The sequence below is a fragment of the Salvia splendens genome, chromosome 22, assembly GCF_004379255.2.
Source record: "Salvia splendens isolate huo1 chromosome 22, SspV2, whole genome shotgun sequence".
Taxonomy (NCBI): domain Eukaryota; kingdom Viridiplantae; phylum Streptophyta; class Magnoliopsida; order Lamiales; family Lamiaceae; genus Salvia; species Salvia splendens.
This window is the reverse complement of record NC_056053.1, coordinates 12,190,171-12,206,681: the sequence shown is the minus strand read 5'-3', so window position 1 is coordinate 12,206,681 and position 16,511 is coordinate 12,190,171. Positions and strand designations below refer to the sequence as shown.

General features: G+C 43.1%; 1 protein-coding gene across 1 annotated transcript; it reads left to right on the top strand.

The window, feature by feature from the left end:
• Positions 1–2,196: 2,196 nt before the first annotated feature.
• LOC121786733 (secreted RxLR effector protein 161-like) lies at positions 2,197–3,756 on the top strand. Its single transcript, XM_042185365.1, has 2 exons — positions 2,197–2,677; positions 3,731–3,756. Exons 1-2 carry the CDS (start codon positions 2,197–2,199, stop codon positions 3,754–3,756), a joined length of 507 nt encoding a protein of 168 aa, XP_042041299.1.
• Positions 3,757–16,511: the final 12,755 nt, after the last annotated feature.

Sequence of the window (16,511 nt, the reverse complement as noted above, 5' to 3'; positions counted from 1 at the left end):
GGAAACTGGCGAAAGGGTGAACAATTGGAAGAAAATTGCTAGACGGAGGAAGCCTCGGAGTTGAAGGGTAGAATATGGATTTCTACGAAAACTCTAGAAGGCTATGTCCGCATCTATAAAAGGGAGAAGCATGCAGGCTGGAGGGACCTTCTCGGGTGGAGGCCTCACTAACAGGCCCTTGCTCGATTCACCTTTCCACACACTTGACTCCAAATTCGCGAGAGATTCCAGTTAGCACTTGGCTGGGGTTCACGTTTTAGCTTTCCGAGAGTGGTTCGAGGGTTGTAACACCGTCCTAGTTCAAGGGCGAAGAAACAATTTACATTTCCGTTGCTATTTACACTGATTCCGCCGAGCTTTGCTGTTCGAAGCTCGGTTTTCTTTTGTTAACCAATATTACCTGTTTTATTCGGATTTTTACTTTCGCTTATGTCTATTGTGTTCATTTCTAGTTTGCTGGTTGAGTTCGCTTGATGTCGAGTTGGATTGTCGGAGTAGTTTATTTTTTTGCAGTTGGTTTCTGATTATTTGCTGATATTCTTCATTTGGATCTGAAGAATGGTTCTGTTTTTGGATGAATCGGAGGTTGGGTTTTGCTGGAGTTTGTGATTTGTTTGCAGATTGTTCTTGATTGATTGAATTTGGCGGTGATCGGAGCAGATCTGTTAGAATCGGAGTTATGGAGTTGATTTAGTTGATTGTTGAGTTTGGATTGCTTGGATCCGGAGTGGATTAAGCGTCCGACGTGATTCTGAGCAGGAGTGTTTAAATTTCATGCCTAGCTTACGTGTTTTCATTTCATTCCGTCTAGTTTACGTAGATCTGGTTTATTTCCGATTCGTAGCAAGTTTCCGGCATCTCAATTTCTATATTCTGATCGAATCTGGGAGTATGCTCTGTTTTCTGCATTTGCGTTTCTGAATCTGTTAGGAACTTTGCATGCGAAGCTAGCTGGAGCTGATCTGTTATCTGCAGATTTTTACCGTACTTGCTATATTTGGAATCATGTTCCCCGCTGTTTTATTCTTTCTGCCTAGTCTCAATCAGTTAGTTATTTACTCAGTCAAGGAAGTGATTGTGTCTTTCGGGTTTGATGTCTGATTCCAGTAAGTTTTCTGTGTCCTAGGTCTAGCGTTTACATTTCTTGCCTAGATCTAGTGGTAGTTAAAATCTCAACCCCTTTGCGTGGCAGCAGCCGTTTGTTTCCATAGTCTCTTAGCACTACCCTGCGAATCCATCTCTGTGGGATCGACCCCACTTCCCTATACTAATTCATAGTATTCGGGTTGAGGGATTTATTTTTGAAGGGGAGTCGAGTGTGTCCAACGACAAAAACACTGTAGTTCTCTTGAGTTCCTGGACCCAGTGATCCAGTGGATTTAAGGAGCGTGGTGTCTGGACCGAGCCTTGCATTAATTCTCAAATGTGCACACTTGCTTACTCCTGAGTCTAGTCATTCGACATTAGAGTCGAGAGGCAGGCCCAACAATTTTGGAACTTCAGGTATAAAGCCAGATTAGTGGCAAAAGGTTTTACTCAACAAGAGGGGGTAGATTATACTGAAATATTTGCTCTTGTTGTTAAATTTACTATTGTGAGACTTATGCTCACTTTGTGTGCTCATTTTGATTGGGAATTGAAACAAATGGATGTGAAAACTGCCTTCTTGCATGGTGATTTAGATAAACCTATATACATGAAACAGCCTGAAGGTTTTGTAGATCCTAAGTTTCCTAATCATGTTTGCTTGTTGAAAAAAGCTTTGTATGGTTTAAAACAGTCTCCTACACAATGGAACATTAAGTTCAATACTTGTATGCATAAGTTGGGATTTGTTAGGAGTACCTTTGATGCATGTTTGTATACAAAGAACCTTGGTTCTGTTCCTGTGTTTTTGCTGTTATATGTTGATGACATGCTGATTATGGGACCTTGTTTGAAAACCATAAGTGTTGTGCAAGCTGCCTTAAGTGAAAATTTTGACATGAAAGACTTAGGGGATGCTCAGAAAATATTAGGAATCAATATTTTCAGGGATAGAAAGAATTATGCTCTTGTTTTGCATCAAGAACCCTATGTGTACAAAATTCTGAAAAAATTTAACATGTATGATGCTAAGCCTGCTTCAGTGCCCTTAGCTGCTCATTTATGTTGAGTAAAGATCTTTGCCCTCAATCTGATCATGATATCAATGCCATGAAAAAGGTTTCCTATGCTAATGCTATTGGATCTGTGATGTACTTGATGGTTAGCACCAGGCCTGATATTGCATATGTTGTGTCTTGCTTGAGTAGATATATGTCTAATCCTGGTCTTGTGCATTGGGAAGCTTTGAAATGGTTATTGAGATACATTAAGCATACTGCAAAGTATGGTTTATGCTATTTTAGATGTGAAGAAGGTGTAAAACTTGTTGGGTATGTTGACTCTAACTATGTTAATGACATGGATAAGAGGAAGTCCACCACTTCCTATGTTTTTACTGTGTGTAGGTCTTGCATTAGTTGGAAATCACAGCTGCAGCATATAGTGGCTCTATCTACTACCGAGTCTGAATACATAGCTATCACTGAAGCCATGAAAGAAGCTGTGTGGTTAAAGGGAGTGCTTTCTGAACTTAGTTTTGTGAAAACTCCTCCTGTGGTAATCTCTGACTCTCAATGTGCTATCCAGTTGGGTAAAAATCCTGTTTTCCATGATAGAACTAAGCATATTGATGTAAGGTTTCATTACATTAGGGATATTGTAGAAAAAGGTGAAGTTTTTCTTTCAAAAGTGCATACTGATAAGAACCCAACTGACACGGGTACTAAATGCTTACCTCTTGAAAAACTACTTTTCTGCATCAAATATTTGCACTTTGACCTAGGATAGGTGCATGTCCCGGGGGTAAAAGGCCCCAGTCACTTAGTCTACTGTGGTAAGGGTGACTAGTGGCTGGAGGCATTAAGTCCTATAGGCTAATGGGTGTCAGCCCCTCTGGAGCCTATTAGGCAGACCTGGTGGTTTCCCTATGCATGTGAACTTTGTTCTTGATGCTGTGGGAACTACCTTGTAGGCTATGATGAATTTTAACCTTAGCTAATAGTGAGATTGGTTTCCTAGAATGATGTCCAAGGTGGAGCATGTTGGTTTGTTGGACTGTTAATTTTGGTGGACATCATTTGGGCTGTTAATAATCTGGGCCCAAGTGTTACTGGGATTGTTACTTGCCCTAGCCCGCTTACCTGTTAGGCTATATGCTTTCCTCTCCTATGCGCCGTTTGATTATCTCTCTTTTCACTCTCTGGCGATTTCCTTCCTCCAAGTGTTTTCTTCATCTTTGTGATGATTTCTTGAGTTCTTCTCTGAGATCCTTCATGTTTTAGTGGTGTTTGATCTTTGGTGAGAAGTGTGGAGGGTAACCATTTCGGTTTCCTGAGTTCTGGAAACTTAGGGTTTCCTTGTGTGAGAGTTGTAGTGAGATCCTTTCGGATAGATTGACAGATCTGGTGTGTAGGAGAGGATGGAGGCTGGTTTCTGGTGTGTGTGAGGTGATTCACGGTTGAAACCTCCTGTGCTCCCTTGGATCTATGTTCTTGTGAATAGATCTTCACTATTGGCGGGTGTCTGAACCATAGTCTTCGATCTATAGTTCTTTGCAATCTATTTCTGTGTTTCTTAATCGTTTTGCACTTGATCCGAGTGGATCTGTTTCCTTGTGTTTCTAACGAGGGTTTTGAGTGTGCAGGTTCTTTGAAGTTTATCTTGGAGTGATTAAGTTCGAGGACTTAGTCTGTAATAGCTAGGCTCTTTGTATATATCAGTCGCTTGGTTGGTGGTTTGACTGAGCCATCTTGTAACAAGACCAAAAAGGTCTCGGTAAATAGTGAATTTGGAATTCGTCTGATCCCTACATATGTGTTACGTAGATAGATAAAAGAGTAAGAGAGATAAAAAAAATAGAGAGAATAAAGTAAAAAGTGAATAAAATAAGAGAGAGTAACGTGAGAGTGAGAAAAGTGTTACCATATATAGAAATTACTCAATTATAAGGGACGGTGGGAGGACTTTTTATGGACAGTGAGAGTAGTTTTTTACTTTCCTTTTTCAATTTCTTCCAATTCTTTAACTATTCAATCCCTATGAGAGTTATACGACTATCCTCCACCATGCACCGTCAACCATACCTAGCACTTGCCGCTAGCGTGCAGATGATGTAGTCGTGAAGCTTCATCTTCCCCAAGTCAAGTCTTCATCTCCAAAATCATTGGTGACCACAATCTCGCCTGAATCGGGTCAAACCAGATCTAAGGATACCTATTTTTTCCTCACCCTAATTCTAATCTAACCAACCCCTCCAAGTTAGCATCTCTCTCAAATTAAACAGTGTTCTCAATTCTTCTTAATATCCCTCAAATCAACGGCCACCATCCATTGGAGGATTTAAAGTAGAACAAGGAGGTACAGTTTACAGTTATACTCCTAGAATATCGCAATAACATTATATATGATACCCTAACAACCAAGTAAAGATATTGGTCCATTTGTAGAATGCTCGCAAGTTATATTCAAGATTTGGGCTCAGGTCTCCATAAGAGCATTGCATATTTTATGTTCTGTTTAGTTCAAATGTTTAATTACCTTTTAATAATACTAATGCCTCTGATTGTTTTAGAACATTTTTGTATTTTCTACAAATATACTTATTTTATCTTTTCACTATTCTCTTAAGTTTATTTTTTAATATGTTTAACTTTTTATATTTTCTAATTCTAATGCATTTTATTTTTTCAATTATTTTTTAGCACATTTATTTTATTTTTAAAATTTCTCAATTATTTCATAACGTATTTTGATTTTCTTCTATTGAAAATAATTGAACTTTTATTAAATAAACCATTTTGTTAATAAAAATAACACACTCTACAAAAGTTTAAATAAATTTTCTATAAAAGTATAAAAATCTACGAACTTCCATTTTTAACAATGGAAGTCCAAGTAGTAACACGAAACAGTAAGACCATTAGCAGTGGGGCGGCCTACGGCGCGTCTTAAGGCGCGCCCTATGGTGCGCCACGTCATCAGTTTTATCCTCCTAACCCCCACCTGCAGTGGGGCGCCCTAAGGTGCGCCCTAAGGGGCGCCACGTCATCAGTTTTTTATTTGAATATTTAAATAACTACAAAAATTAGGAAAAAACTTCATTTCATTTATAAAAATTAATACATTACAATACGAATTAAAAAAAATACGCAAACTCAGCGACGATGGTTACAGGCCCACACTTCTTCAACCATGTCGTTCATGAGCTGACCATGATTTTGTTTGTTGCACATTGAGGCCTGTCTAGCTAGAACCTCATCGAAGCCCGACGACAATCCTCTAGTGGGGGGCTCGGTCGCCGTGTTGGACGAGCTAGATGCACCGTCATCATCGTTCCACTCGGTGATGCTCCCACCTTCATGCTCGACTATCATGTTGTGCATGATAATGCACGCATACATGACGTCTGAGATGACTTCCTTGAACCAGAAACAAGCCGGCCCTTTCACAATTGCCCACCGCGCTTGGAGCACACCAAATGCCCGCTCGACATCCTTCCTCGCCGACTCCTGCTTGTGCGCAAATAAAACCCTCTTCTCACCAATTGGGCAGCTGATCGTCTTCACAAAAACAGGCCACCGTGGGTAGATGCCATCGGCCAAGTAGTACCCCATGTGGTATTGGCGCCTGTTGGCAGTGAACTCGATGGCCGGGCCATTGCCGTTACATTGCTCGGTGAAGAGGGTGGATGAGTTGAGGATGTTAATCTTGTTGTTCGAACCGGGTACGCCGAAGTAAGCATGCCATATCCTCCTAACCCCCACCTGCAGTGGGGCGCCCTAAGGTGCGCCCTAAGGGGCGCCACGTCATCAGTTTTTTATTTGAATATTTAAATAACTACAAAAATTAGGAAAAAACTTCATTTCATTTATAAAAATTAATACATTACAATACGAATTAAAAAAAATACGCAAACTCAGCGACGATGGTTACAGGCCCACACTTCTTCAACCATGTCGTTCATGAGCTGACCATGATTTTGTTTGTTGCACATTGAGGCCTGTCTAGCTAGAACCTCATCGAAGCCCGACGACAATCCTCTAGTGGGGGGCTCGGTCGCCGTGTTGGACGAGCTAGATGCACCGTCATCATCGTTCCACTCGGTGATGCTCCCACCTTCATGCTCGACTATCATGTTGTGCATGATAATGCACGCATACATGACGTCTGAGATGACTTCCTTGAACCAGAAACAAGCCGGCCCTTTCACAATTGCCCACCGCGCTTGGAGCACACCAAATGCCCGCTCGACATCCTTCCTCGCCGACTCCTGCTTGTGCGCAAATAAAACCCTCTTCTCACCAATTGGGCAGCTGATCGTCTTCACAAAAACAGGCCACCGTGGGTAGATGCCATCGGCCAAGTAGTACCCCATGTGGTATTGGCGCCTGTTGGCAGTGAACTCGATGGCCGGGCCATTGCCGTTACATTGCTCGGTGAAGAGGGTGGATGAGTTGAGGATGTTAATCTTGTTGTTCGAACCGGGTACGCCGAAGTAAGCATGCCATATCCAGAGCCGATAGTCAGCGACGGCTTCGAGGATCATCGTCGGGTGGCTGCCCTTGTAACCACTAGTGAATTGGCCTCTCCACGCCATCGGACAATTCTTCCACTGCCAGTGCATACAGTCGATGCTCCCTAGCATCCCAGGAAAGCCGTGCACCGTCTCGTGCATCTTCATCTGGCCCTGGCAATCAGTGGCAGTCGGCTTGCGCAAATATGTGTCGCCGTAGGCCTCCACAACCCTCCTACAAAAGCTTTTCAGGCACTCGCGGCCTGTTGTTTCACCGACATGGAGGTATTCGTCGAATATGTCCGCCGTGGTGCCATAGGCCAACTGTCGGATTGCAGTCGTGCACTTTTGCAATGGTGTAAGGCCGGGTTTGCCGATGCCGTCTTCCCGATACATGAATTATTCATCACGTGACGACAACGTTGAACAATGCTGAGAAAAAGGTAACGCGACATTCTAAACCGGCGGCAGAAAACAGTCGGTCCCCACCGTGGTCGATCGGCAAAATAGTCTTCAACCAGACGTTAGTGAGCTGCCGCGTGGTTGCGTGGGACATACGTCCGACGTCGAATAGGCCTATGGACCTGCTCGGCCGCCACCGCCTCCTCGCGCTGCATTTCCTCAAAGCATTCCGCCATGGCCTCTTCAACGGCTGCATCTAAGGCTTCAGATGTCGAAGTACTGGACTCCGAGGAACTAGAACTATTGGTGTCGTCGTCGTGGTTCATTTTGGTATGCGAGAGAGGTAGATTCGTGAGAGATGAGCGAAGTTAGAGAGGTGATATGTTCGTATGAAAAGTGAATGAGAAACGAGGTTTAAATAGAAAAATAAAAAATGCGTGTCATCGTCCGCCGATCCCACAGTGGGGCGGACGATAGGCCATCGTCCACGTCATACGCCGCGGACGATAGGCCATCATCCGCGCCATACGCCGCGGACGATGGTACCATCGTCCGCGCCCGAGGACGATGGACGCCATCGGGCGCCCCATTGTGGGTGCTATTATCCATTTTAATAAATAATGATGTTTTTTACTAGAAAAATTATGTCAAATTAACGAGAAGATAAAAGATTAATTCCGAAGCACCAAGCCGATATAATTATTTATACCCCATGCTGGAATTCAGGATCCGCCACTGCATCACCACTTGCTCCTACTGGCTTTCGGTCGCCGCGAAATTGTCGTTGGTGCTGGTAGTTTCCACTGTCGGGTTCCAGTCGAACCAGTTCCTCCACCATCAAATCGAAGATGGGGGGAAGCTATTCCTTATTTTATTCCTCACCTTCTACTTCTCCTTCTACTGTTAATAGATTCACATCCATATCAGCCTCAGCCGTCTTTCCTTCAATAAGAAGATCAACTTTTCATGTAGGATATTTCGCCCAAAATTTATGATTTTTTTAAACAATACCCCATTTCAAAAGTAATCTCTACAGTTCTCATTTTAATCGAAATGATTATATTATTTATCTCTATCGTCTGGCTCCTTTAAATATCACTCCCTCGGTCTCTTATAATTTGTCTCACATATGGGTCCTATTTTCATGTATTAATTTTATAATAACATGCGAGTGTGAATGAGTCAATGGAACGTGGGTTCACTATAAAAAATGATATAAGTAAAAGATCACAAATTTTTAGAGGCATACAAAAATGGAAATAAATGACAAATTTTCATGAACGAAGAGAGTACATTCTTATCCACCTTATTCACACATCAAATTCCTTTTCTTCTTCTTCATACTGTTTTTTTTCTACTAACCAGAAATTTATACAATGACTTGGAGCAAAAAGTCACGATCCAAACGATCTACTGTCTCTATTGGAAAAGGGCACCTAATGGCAAAACCAAGAGGAAGATGCAGGGTATAAGGATATCACTTTAAACACTAAACAATACTAGGAAGATGCAGGCTATAAGGATATCACTTTAAACACTAAACAATACTACATCCGTCCCCCATTAAGTGTCACATTTTGCCATTTTGGTATGTCTTACAATAAGAGTCACATTTCACTTTTACCATAAATGATAAGTAGACCCCTACATTCCATCAACCAATTCTACTCGCATTTTATTATAAAATTAATATATATAAGTGGGACACATAGTCCACTAACTTATACAACTCACTTTTCTTTACATTTTTTAAAATCTACGCTCACACTAAACGTGACACTTAATGTGGGACGGATGTAGCAAATTGTTTAATACAACGTAAAAATTATAGTATAAAGATCTAGTGAAAGTAAAAGGCCAAAATAGAAAGATATTTTAGCCAAAGTAATTGATAGGTACAGTACCCTATATAAAGGGCATGTATTAGAGTCTAATATACTCCTTCGTCTGTGAAATGTTGTCCAGTTTTTTCATTTTGGTCTGTTCGTGAAATATTGTTCATATTGTTTTTTTTTCTATTTTTGGTAAATAGTCCCCACTTTCCACTAACTCTTTACACTCACATTTTATTATAAAACTAATATATAAATGTGAGACTCTCATTCCATTAACATTTTCAACTCATTTTTCTTTACGGTGGTTCTTAAAACTCGTGTCAAGTCAAACTTGGGCAATATTTCATAGACGGAGGCATGGGCGGATCCAGCTTGCAAGGTGCTGGGGCAATTGCCCCTCTTCACCCCTACCTCACTCTTATACATTTACATATAAATTTCCAATTATGTACTCTAGTTATACTAATTGCCCCTTCTTAAATACATAAATTTTCCCTATATACAAAATTTTGCCCCTTCTCAGATGAAATCCTAGTTACGCCCCTGGACGGAGGGAGTACTATATTAGGAGGAAATGTAGAAAATGTTTAGCATTTTCCAAAAAACTAAATTAAGAAGAAGATGTTGAGGAAAATATAATTATGCTTACAACATAATAGCATTATTTGTTGGCATATACTTTGCTACTTGCATCTTATTTACTTCCATCAACACATACATTTATGCAGTAAGTAAAGCACTGTTGACTTGTTGGTTTTGAACAGTATAAGAAATGCTTGTTTCTATGAAGAATCCCAGAAATTGCCTTTGCTGTAAGAGCATCCACTATAGGCGGACGTTCTGCATAGCCCCACCCCTTTTTTGTTCACAACCCCAATTTTTTTGTCCACAATCCCAAATTTTTGTTTCAGCCACTATAGACGGACACTTCCAATAGCCCCGAAATTTTATAATCAATTTTCATTTTAATTTTTTGTTTAGTTTTAAAATGAGCTGAATTGAAATAATTATAAAACGAGGTAATTGAGACCGAATATTCGTTGTATTGGCAAAGGTAAAATTATACAATGAACATTTAAAACAAAATACATATAAAAAACGCCGCCACCGTCTAATCGGTGGCGGAGTCCGATTCCTCCTCCTCTTCTCCGTCTTCTCCGTCTCCCTTGTTGCCGCCGGCCGCCGCCGCCCCAGGACCCTCATCAGCCAAGCGTAGACGGCGCTGGATCCGACGTATGAGGTCGGAGTATATATTCTTGATGAACGGGTCGGTTGCGGCCTCATATTTGCTGCAGACTTCATGCATTTCGTGCATCAGTTGCAATAGGGACCCTTGGCGGCGGTATAGGCGCGGGCTGCGGGGCGCGCGATCCAGACACTGCCGACGATCGGCGGGAGGAACCTCCAGCTTCTCTAGCGCGTCGGATAGAGGCATGTTGTCCCGGAGGGCGGGCGCGCCTAGAGTGTGTAGCGGAGGGCTCTTCGGCTTGCTCTTCGTTCAGGTCGAACGATTGCGAGCCGCTGCCGCTGCTGTAGTCCCCGGCAATGTTGTGTCTTGTCTGCTTCGGCGCCGGAGCATGCTCTTGCGCACAGATGGCCTTGAATTTCGGAGAGTCCTCGAGAACAAGATACTCCTCCTACATTATGAACTTCGGCCAGCTCTCCGTGTTGTATTGGCCCATCGATAGTGCCTTCACGTCAGCTTCACTTCGGACACTCTCTGCGTGGAGCAAGTTGTTCTGGTATATGCCCGCGAACCGCCTGGTGGCCGACAGAATCCTAGACCATTTCTTGCGGAGCTGTTCCACGTCGCGCTCTCTGGAGCCGCGAGGTTTGAACTCATTGTACGCCAACAGGACGCGCTTCCAAAAGCTCACCTCGGTCTGATCGGTGCCCACTATGGGGTCGGATGTGGCTATATCCTACGCCCTCGCCATAGCAATGGACTCCGCTTTGGTGTAGTGGACACCCCGTCTGTTTCCGGCTTCCACTGAGCCGCTGCCCGAACCGCCATTACCGGAGCCGACGCTGCTGCCCGATCCACCGGCACCGCTGACATTGCCCGAGCCGCCACCGACACTGCGGCGGCCGCCACCTCTTCCGCCGCCTCCACCGCCACCGCCACTGCCCGAGCCAGCCCCTTCGGACCCCCGACTCTCGTCGCAACGGGCGTATCCGGTATGCCGGAACTGAGCAGACCGAACATCGTATTCAGTGCGTATTGATCTACATCAGTGAAAGGAGAGCTGCTGGATTGGAAAGGGGTCTCCGGACGCAGATGGTTAAGGGCGTCGAGGTTGGGTCTGTAATCTCCAAACGCCGAACGACTCAGATTCCTCGGCAAAGGTTGGGGCGTGGGAGAAGACCTCCACGGCTGAGATTAGGCTTGCACAAGGGTCGGAACCCGCCGGTTCCGGGCCCGAACCGGCGGGTCAAGGGTCGGAAAATTCGCGAACCTGAACCGGCCCGCCTAGCTCCCGGCGGTTCCGGTTCAGGTTCAAAAAACCGGCGGGTTACGCGCCGGTTCAAAACCGGCGGTTTTCGGCTCGAACCGCCGGTTCCGGGCCCGAACCGGCGGGTTGACGATTTTTTTTATTTTTATTTTTTTGCATTTTTCAACTTTTCAATTTTAATCAAATTACATTACACTTTTCAAGTTTGCTTTTGTATGCAATGTGAGTAAATAAAATTGAAAAAAATACGGCTAAAGTTGCAATTTTATTGAAATTGCATATTTACAAATTACACGTTACAAGTTACAACAATTACAAATTGAAAACATATGGCGGTCTTGAAGTCTTAAACAAAATTTAAATACAAATGAGACTACTAGTGAAGAACTAATTACAAATGACAAGAAACGACGTTGAAGTTCTTAAACGTATAAGTGTATTATATATATACTCTTAACCGGCGAAGAAGATCTTTCTACATAACTAAATTAAGGACACCTTTAGTAATTCAACTTTAAATGTTGAGTTTCGTCTAACAATCAACAATTATAGTAGAATTGTCAAAAGTTTCCCTCATTAAGCCGTATAGAGAAATATACTTCATCGACTAGAGTATATACAAATACAATTATGCAATTGTATTTGCATATTTTTAAAGTAGGAATTAATGGGAAAAAAAAGAAATAAAAGAAAAAGGACTTGAGCTCAACTTAAATTAAAAATTTAAGTTGAGGTGCCTACGTATCCCAATTGCTCATTTGCATTAGGGAATCAAAGTCCACGTAGTTCTCTTACCTTACATACCTATTTGGCTTGGCCGGCGGCGGTTGACGGTTGGCCTAATCTTCATCCCCGGTGAATTCATCTTGTGATCCCTCTTGACGATCATTCCAATCATTTTCTTGTTCTCGGACGTCAGCTTTGGCCCAATCATCAAGTAACATCACGGCTTCCATATTTTTCACCGAGAGCTTACTTCTTGATTCATCCAAAACACGCGAGCCAACACTAAAAGCGGACTCGACGGCGACGGTGGAAGCCGGAACAGAAAAAATCTCCTTGGCCATTGAAGCAAGGATGGGAAAATCTTTCTCGTGGGTTCCCCACCAATCGAGGACGTCGATTTGGGCGGGAGGAGTAGGACCTTCATCACCAAAGGAAAAGAGTGATTCAAAATATAAATCTAATTCACTGACCATACCTGAGGACCTTCCGCCGGTGCTGTAGTTGTATAGGTCGGCTAGTTGGGATTGCGCGTCGGGGTCATCATAATCGGCTTGAAATGCAAAGCCATAGTTATGTTGTGGAGGAGGGGGTCTTCTGACTTGGTGAGTGGTGTTATACTTGGTTTCATATTCGGTGTAGAGAGAGCGCAAGTTATACTCGAGGTTTTGTTGCACAACTGACTGGTCCGGGAGGTTTATTTGAAAGGTTTCTGAGAGGTCGACTCCAAATTCGTCACTGGTATCGGATTGGATTGCTTGAAGGGGACCAAGATCAATTGAACTCAAATTGTTATAATAAAAATCTAAAATTCTAGAGGTACCTGCTAATTTCCATTTTGGATCCAATACCTTTGCAATCAAAAACACGTTAGGAATCTCACTAAAATACTTGAGCCATTTTTCAATCATATAATACAAAACGCACATTAACTCGGGAGAAGAGGAAGCATTTTTCATTGAAGTTTTAAAACCAAGGGATATGTACATGCAATGCTCCAAAACACGAACAGCAGTGCAATAATAAACACCCGACAATTCAACAGTAGCATTTTTGAAATATTTGAACAATTTAAATAAAGCCAAACTGTTATCCCAACAACTATGCGAAAGATATAAATCACGGTAGGGGTTAGTTCTATAAAAATCACATAAAGCATCTTTATGTGTCAAGGTAGAATTCAGACAATCATATGTCGAATTCCATCTATGAGACACATCCATAGTAAAATTCGTGTACCTGACATTCTTTTGATGGCAATATTTCTTCCATGCTTTGCCAATAGCTGGCTTTTGATGGATTAATCTAACTGCATTTCTAATAGGAGAGACATGCTTTTGCCATAATTCAAGCGCATCCTGTACACATAAATTTAAAATATGGCAAATGCATCTTTGATGAAAATACTTACCTCCAATTACCGGTGTACAAGCCGCAATCAAATCGGCAATACTTGCGGTGTTGGCAGTTGCATTATCAAAACCAATAGAAAATATCTTGTTGCATAGCTGAAACTCATTCAACACTTGTATAATCAAAGAAGCAATTTTCTGGTGCAGTGTGTGGACTTTCAAATTCTCTAAAACCAATTAAACGCTTGTTCAAAGTCCAACTGTTGTCCACAAAGTGAACCGTAATACCCATGTATGAATGACGGTTAAAACAATCCGTCCAAACATCTGAGCAAATGTTCACCCTGTGGCCCATGTTAACTAAATAACGTGATAATTCTACCTTTTTCTCCAAGCACTGCCGAACGGTAGATCGTTGCACGGTCATTCGACCTATTCTTTTGATTGCTACATTCAACCCACTTTGCATAGTAACCTCAAAACTTTTGTCATCAAAAACATTAAAGGGCATATGCTTCATAGCCGCCCATCTAGTCATTGTATCATCAAAATTCTTTTTATCATATTTAAATAGAGGCGCACCTGACGAACCCGAGCCGGCGCCGGCGGGTTGGAAGTTTAGTTGGCTTTGGGTAGAGGCAGTGCCGCATTCTACCGGATGCTTTGCCACTAAATGGCGACGGAGGGTGCCATATCCACCACCGGCGGACCATTTGTACACTTTATCGCAATAGTTGCAATAAACATGAAAGTCCGAAGTCTCTTCTTGAGAGTTCGGATCGTGAGGACTTGGAATCACCACCGCCACCTTCTTGTAGTGTTTGATAAAAATGTCCGATTTCAAAGGTTTTGCCGTGTTAGTGGGTGCAGGGGGAGGCATCTCCTCATTTCCGCCGGTGCTAGAAGGAATACGAGAATGCGATCTATCCTCGTTGTTGTCCGAGTCCGACGATATAGTAACGTCGAACTCCTCATCTCCCCTACCCCCGCCTTGTTGCATTTCAGCAAGTAGCATGGCGGTCCTATGATCTTCTTCCATCTACAAATATTATGTACGTAGAAGTTAAAAGTATGAACGCAAAAAAAATTAATGAAATTTTGTGCATGTGAATTGGAAAACAAATTTTTCATTACTTACTTGCATGCGTTCGGCTGCCAATCGGGAAACCTCGTCCATAACATCTCGACGACTAGGTCGTCGAGATTTTGAGGGACGCGTAGTGCTTTGATCTTGGGCTATTCCCTTGCCCCGATCACCACGTCCCGATCCACCACGAGAAGAAGACATATTGAATATATTGATAAATGAAAAGTAATATGGACTTGGAATAAAATATGTATGAAGTATAAAAGAAGTGGTAAATTATGAGCACAACAAATATAGTAGTGAGTAGAAAGTGTAGAATTAAACTTGCGCAATTAGAGAGAATGATGAGAGAATAGAGAAATGGAGATTGAGAATGAAATCCTTGTTAACACAAGAATGGGGTAAGGAAATATGAAGGAGAAGTGAGGTATTTATAGGAGTAAAATTGGAAGAAATAAAAAAAAAATTCAAATTTCAAACTTTCAAATTTTCGGCCGAACCGCCGGTTTACCGCCTGAACCGGCGGTTCAACCTCAAAACCGGCGGTTTTTCCACGAAACCGGCGGTTTGGTCCACGGTTTTCCGACACAAACCGCCGGTTTCTGACCTCACCTAGCCCCCTACGCCTGAAAAGCTTCCGGAACCGGCGGAAACCGGTCGGAACCGCCGGTTCAAACCGGCGGTTTTCCTCCAAAACCGGCGGTTTTCGCCCAAAACCGGCGAACCGCCGGTTCATACCTATCCCTACTTTGAACCCCTACGAACCCCTACGAACCCTAGCCGTTCGACCCTTTGAACCGGCGGTTCGAACCGCCGGTTCACGGTTCAAGTTATGCCCGAACCTGAACCGGCCCTTATGACCCTCAGACCCTTCAGCCGGTTCAACCCGCCGGTTAACCGGCGGGCCGGGCCGGATTGTGCATGCCTAGCTGAGATGGTGGAGGAGTTGGACTCGATGCCCATGGCGGGGGAGATTGACTCCAACTCCATGGTTGGGACGGAGAGCCGCCATATCCCGACGGCTGAGAAGGATAGCCACCATATCCCGACGGCTGAGACGAATAGCCGCCATATCCCGACGGCTAGGAAGGATTGCGCCATATCCCGATTCGTGAGAGTCGGGTGATTCGTCGTCTCCACCGTGCATTTTTAGAGAGTGAAAGTGTAGATAGTGAATGAAGGGAGAGTGTGTGAAAATGGTGTAAATGGATGGTGGAGGAGTGGTATTTATAGGGTTAATTTTCGGAATTTTTTTTTTTTTTAAATCGGACGTCCGCCCCGTGTAGGCTCGCCGACCGCCGCCCCACTATAGACCGGCGCGTCTATAGGCGCACCTATCCCCCACCGCCGCGTCCTCGCCCCGTAATCGCTGACGCCTCGTCCGCCTTTTGGCGGACGTCCCGCTCACTATAGGTCGCCCCGGCGTCGCCCCCTCCGGGGCTATAGTGGATGCTCTAATGCCTTTTAAGTAGGTAGGTCAAATAGTAGTATAAAAATCTTAAGATTCTATGCTTAACAAATTTTATGAATATGCATTATTAGTAGCTGCTACCAAATCCATAAAAAAAAAGTTACACACAAATCAACCAAGACTGCCTCAAACAAAAAGGATAATTTGAAGTCAGTTGGATATACTACTCCTATTAACAAATAGCAGCCTTGGATTAATCAAGTACAGCAAATAATAAGATGACAGAAACAGCTTATTTGTGCAGAATATGGGGGAAAAAAGATGATAATAGATGTGTTAACACTTAACACTAACAGTGAGTTGAAAATGCTATGGTGGAGCGACGGGAAAGAAGAAGAAGCAAGGCAACAATCCCGAAAGAAAGGACAAGATCCGAAGCTCTTGAGTAGAACCCAATTCCAAGGTGTGGATCAACATAATCAAGTGTTTCTGTTTGTTCAAAGGTTGGATAATTTTGTGGGGTGGAGCTGTAGCTGTATAGATGAGGTGCCAGCCTAAGTGCACTCATCCCCACATAAAATGGGGAAATCAGAGGCTTGTGTGCACCACCCCTCCATGCATTGAGCACCACTTGTGGAACAAGGAATCCA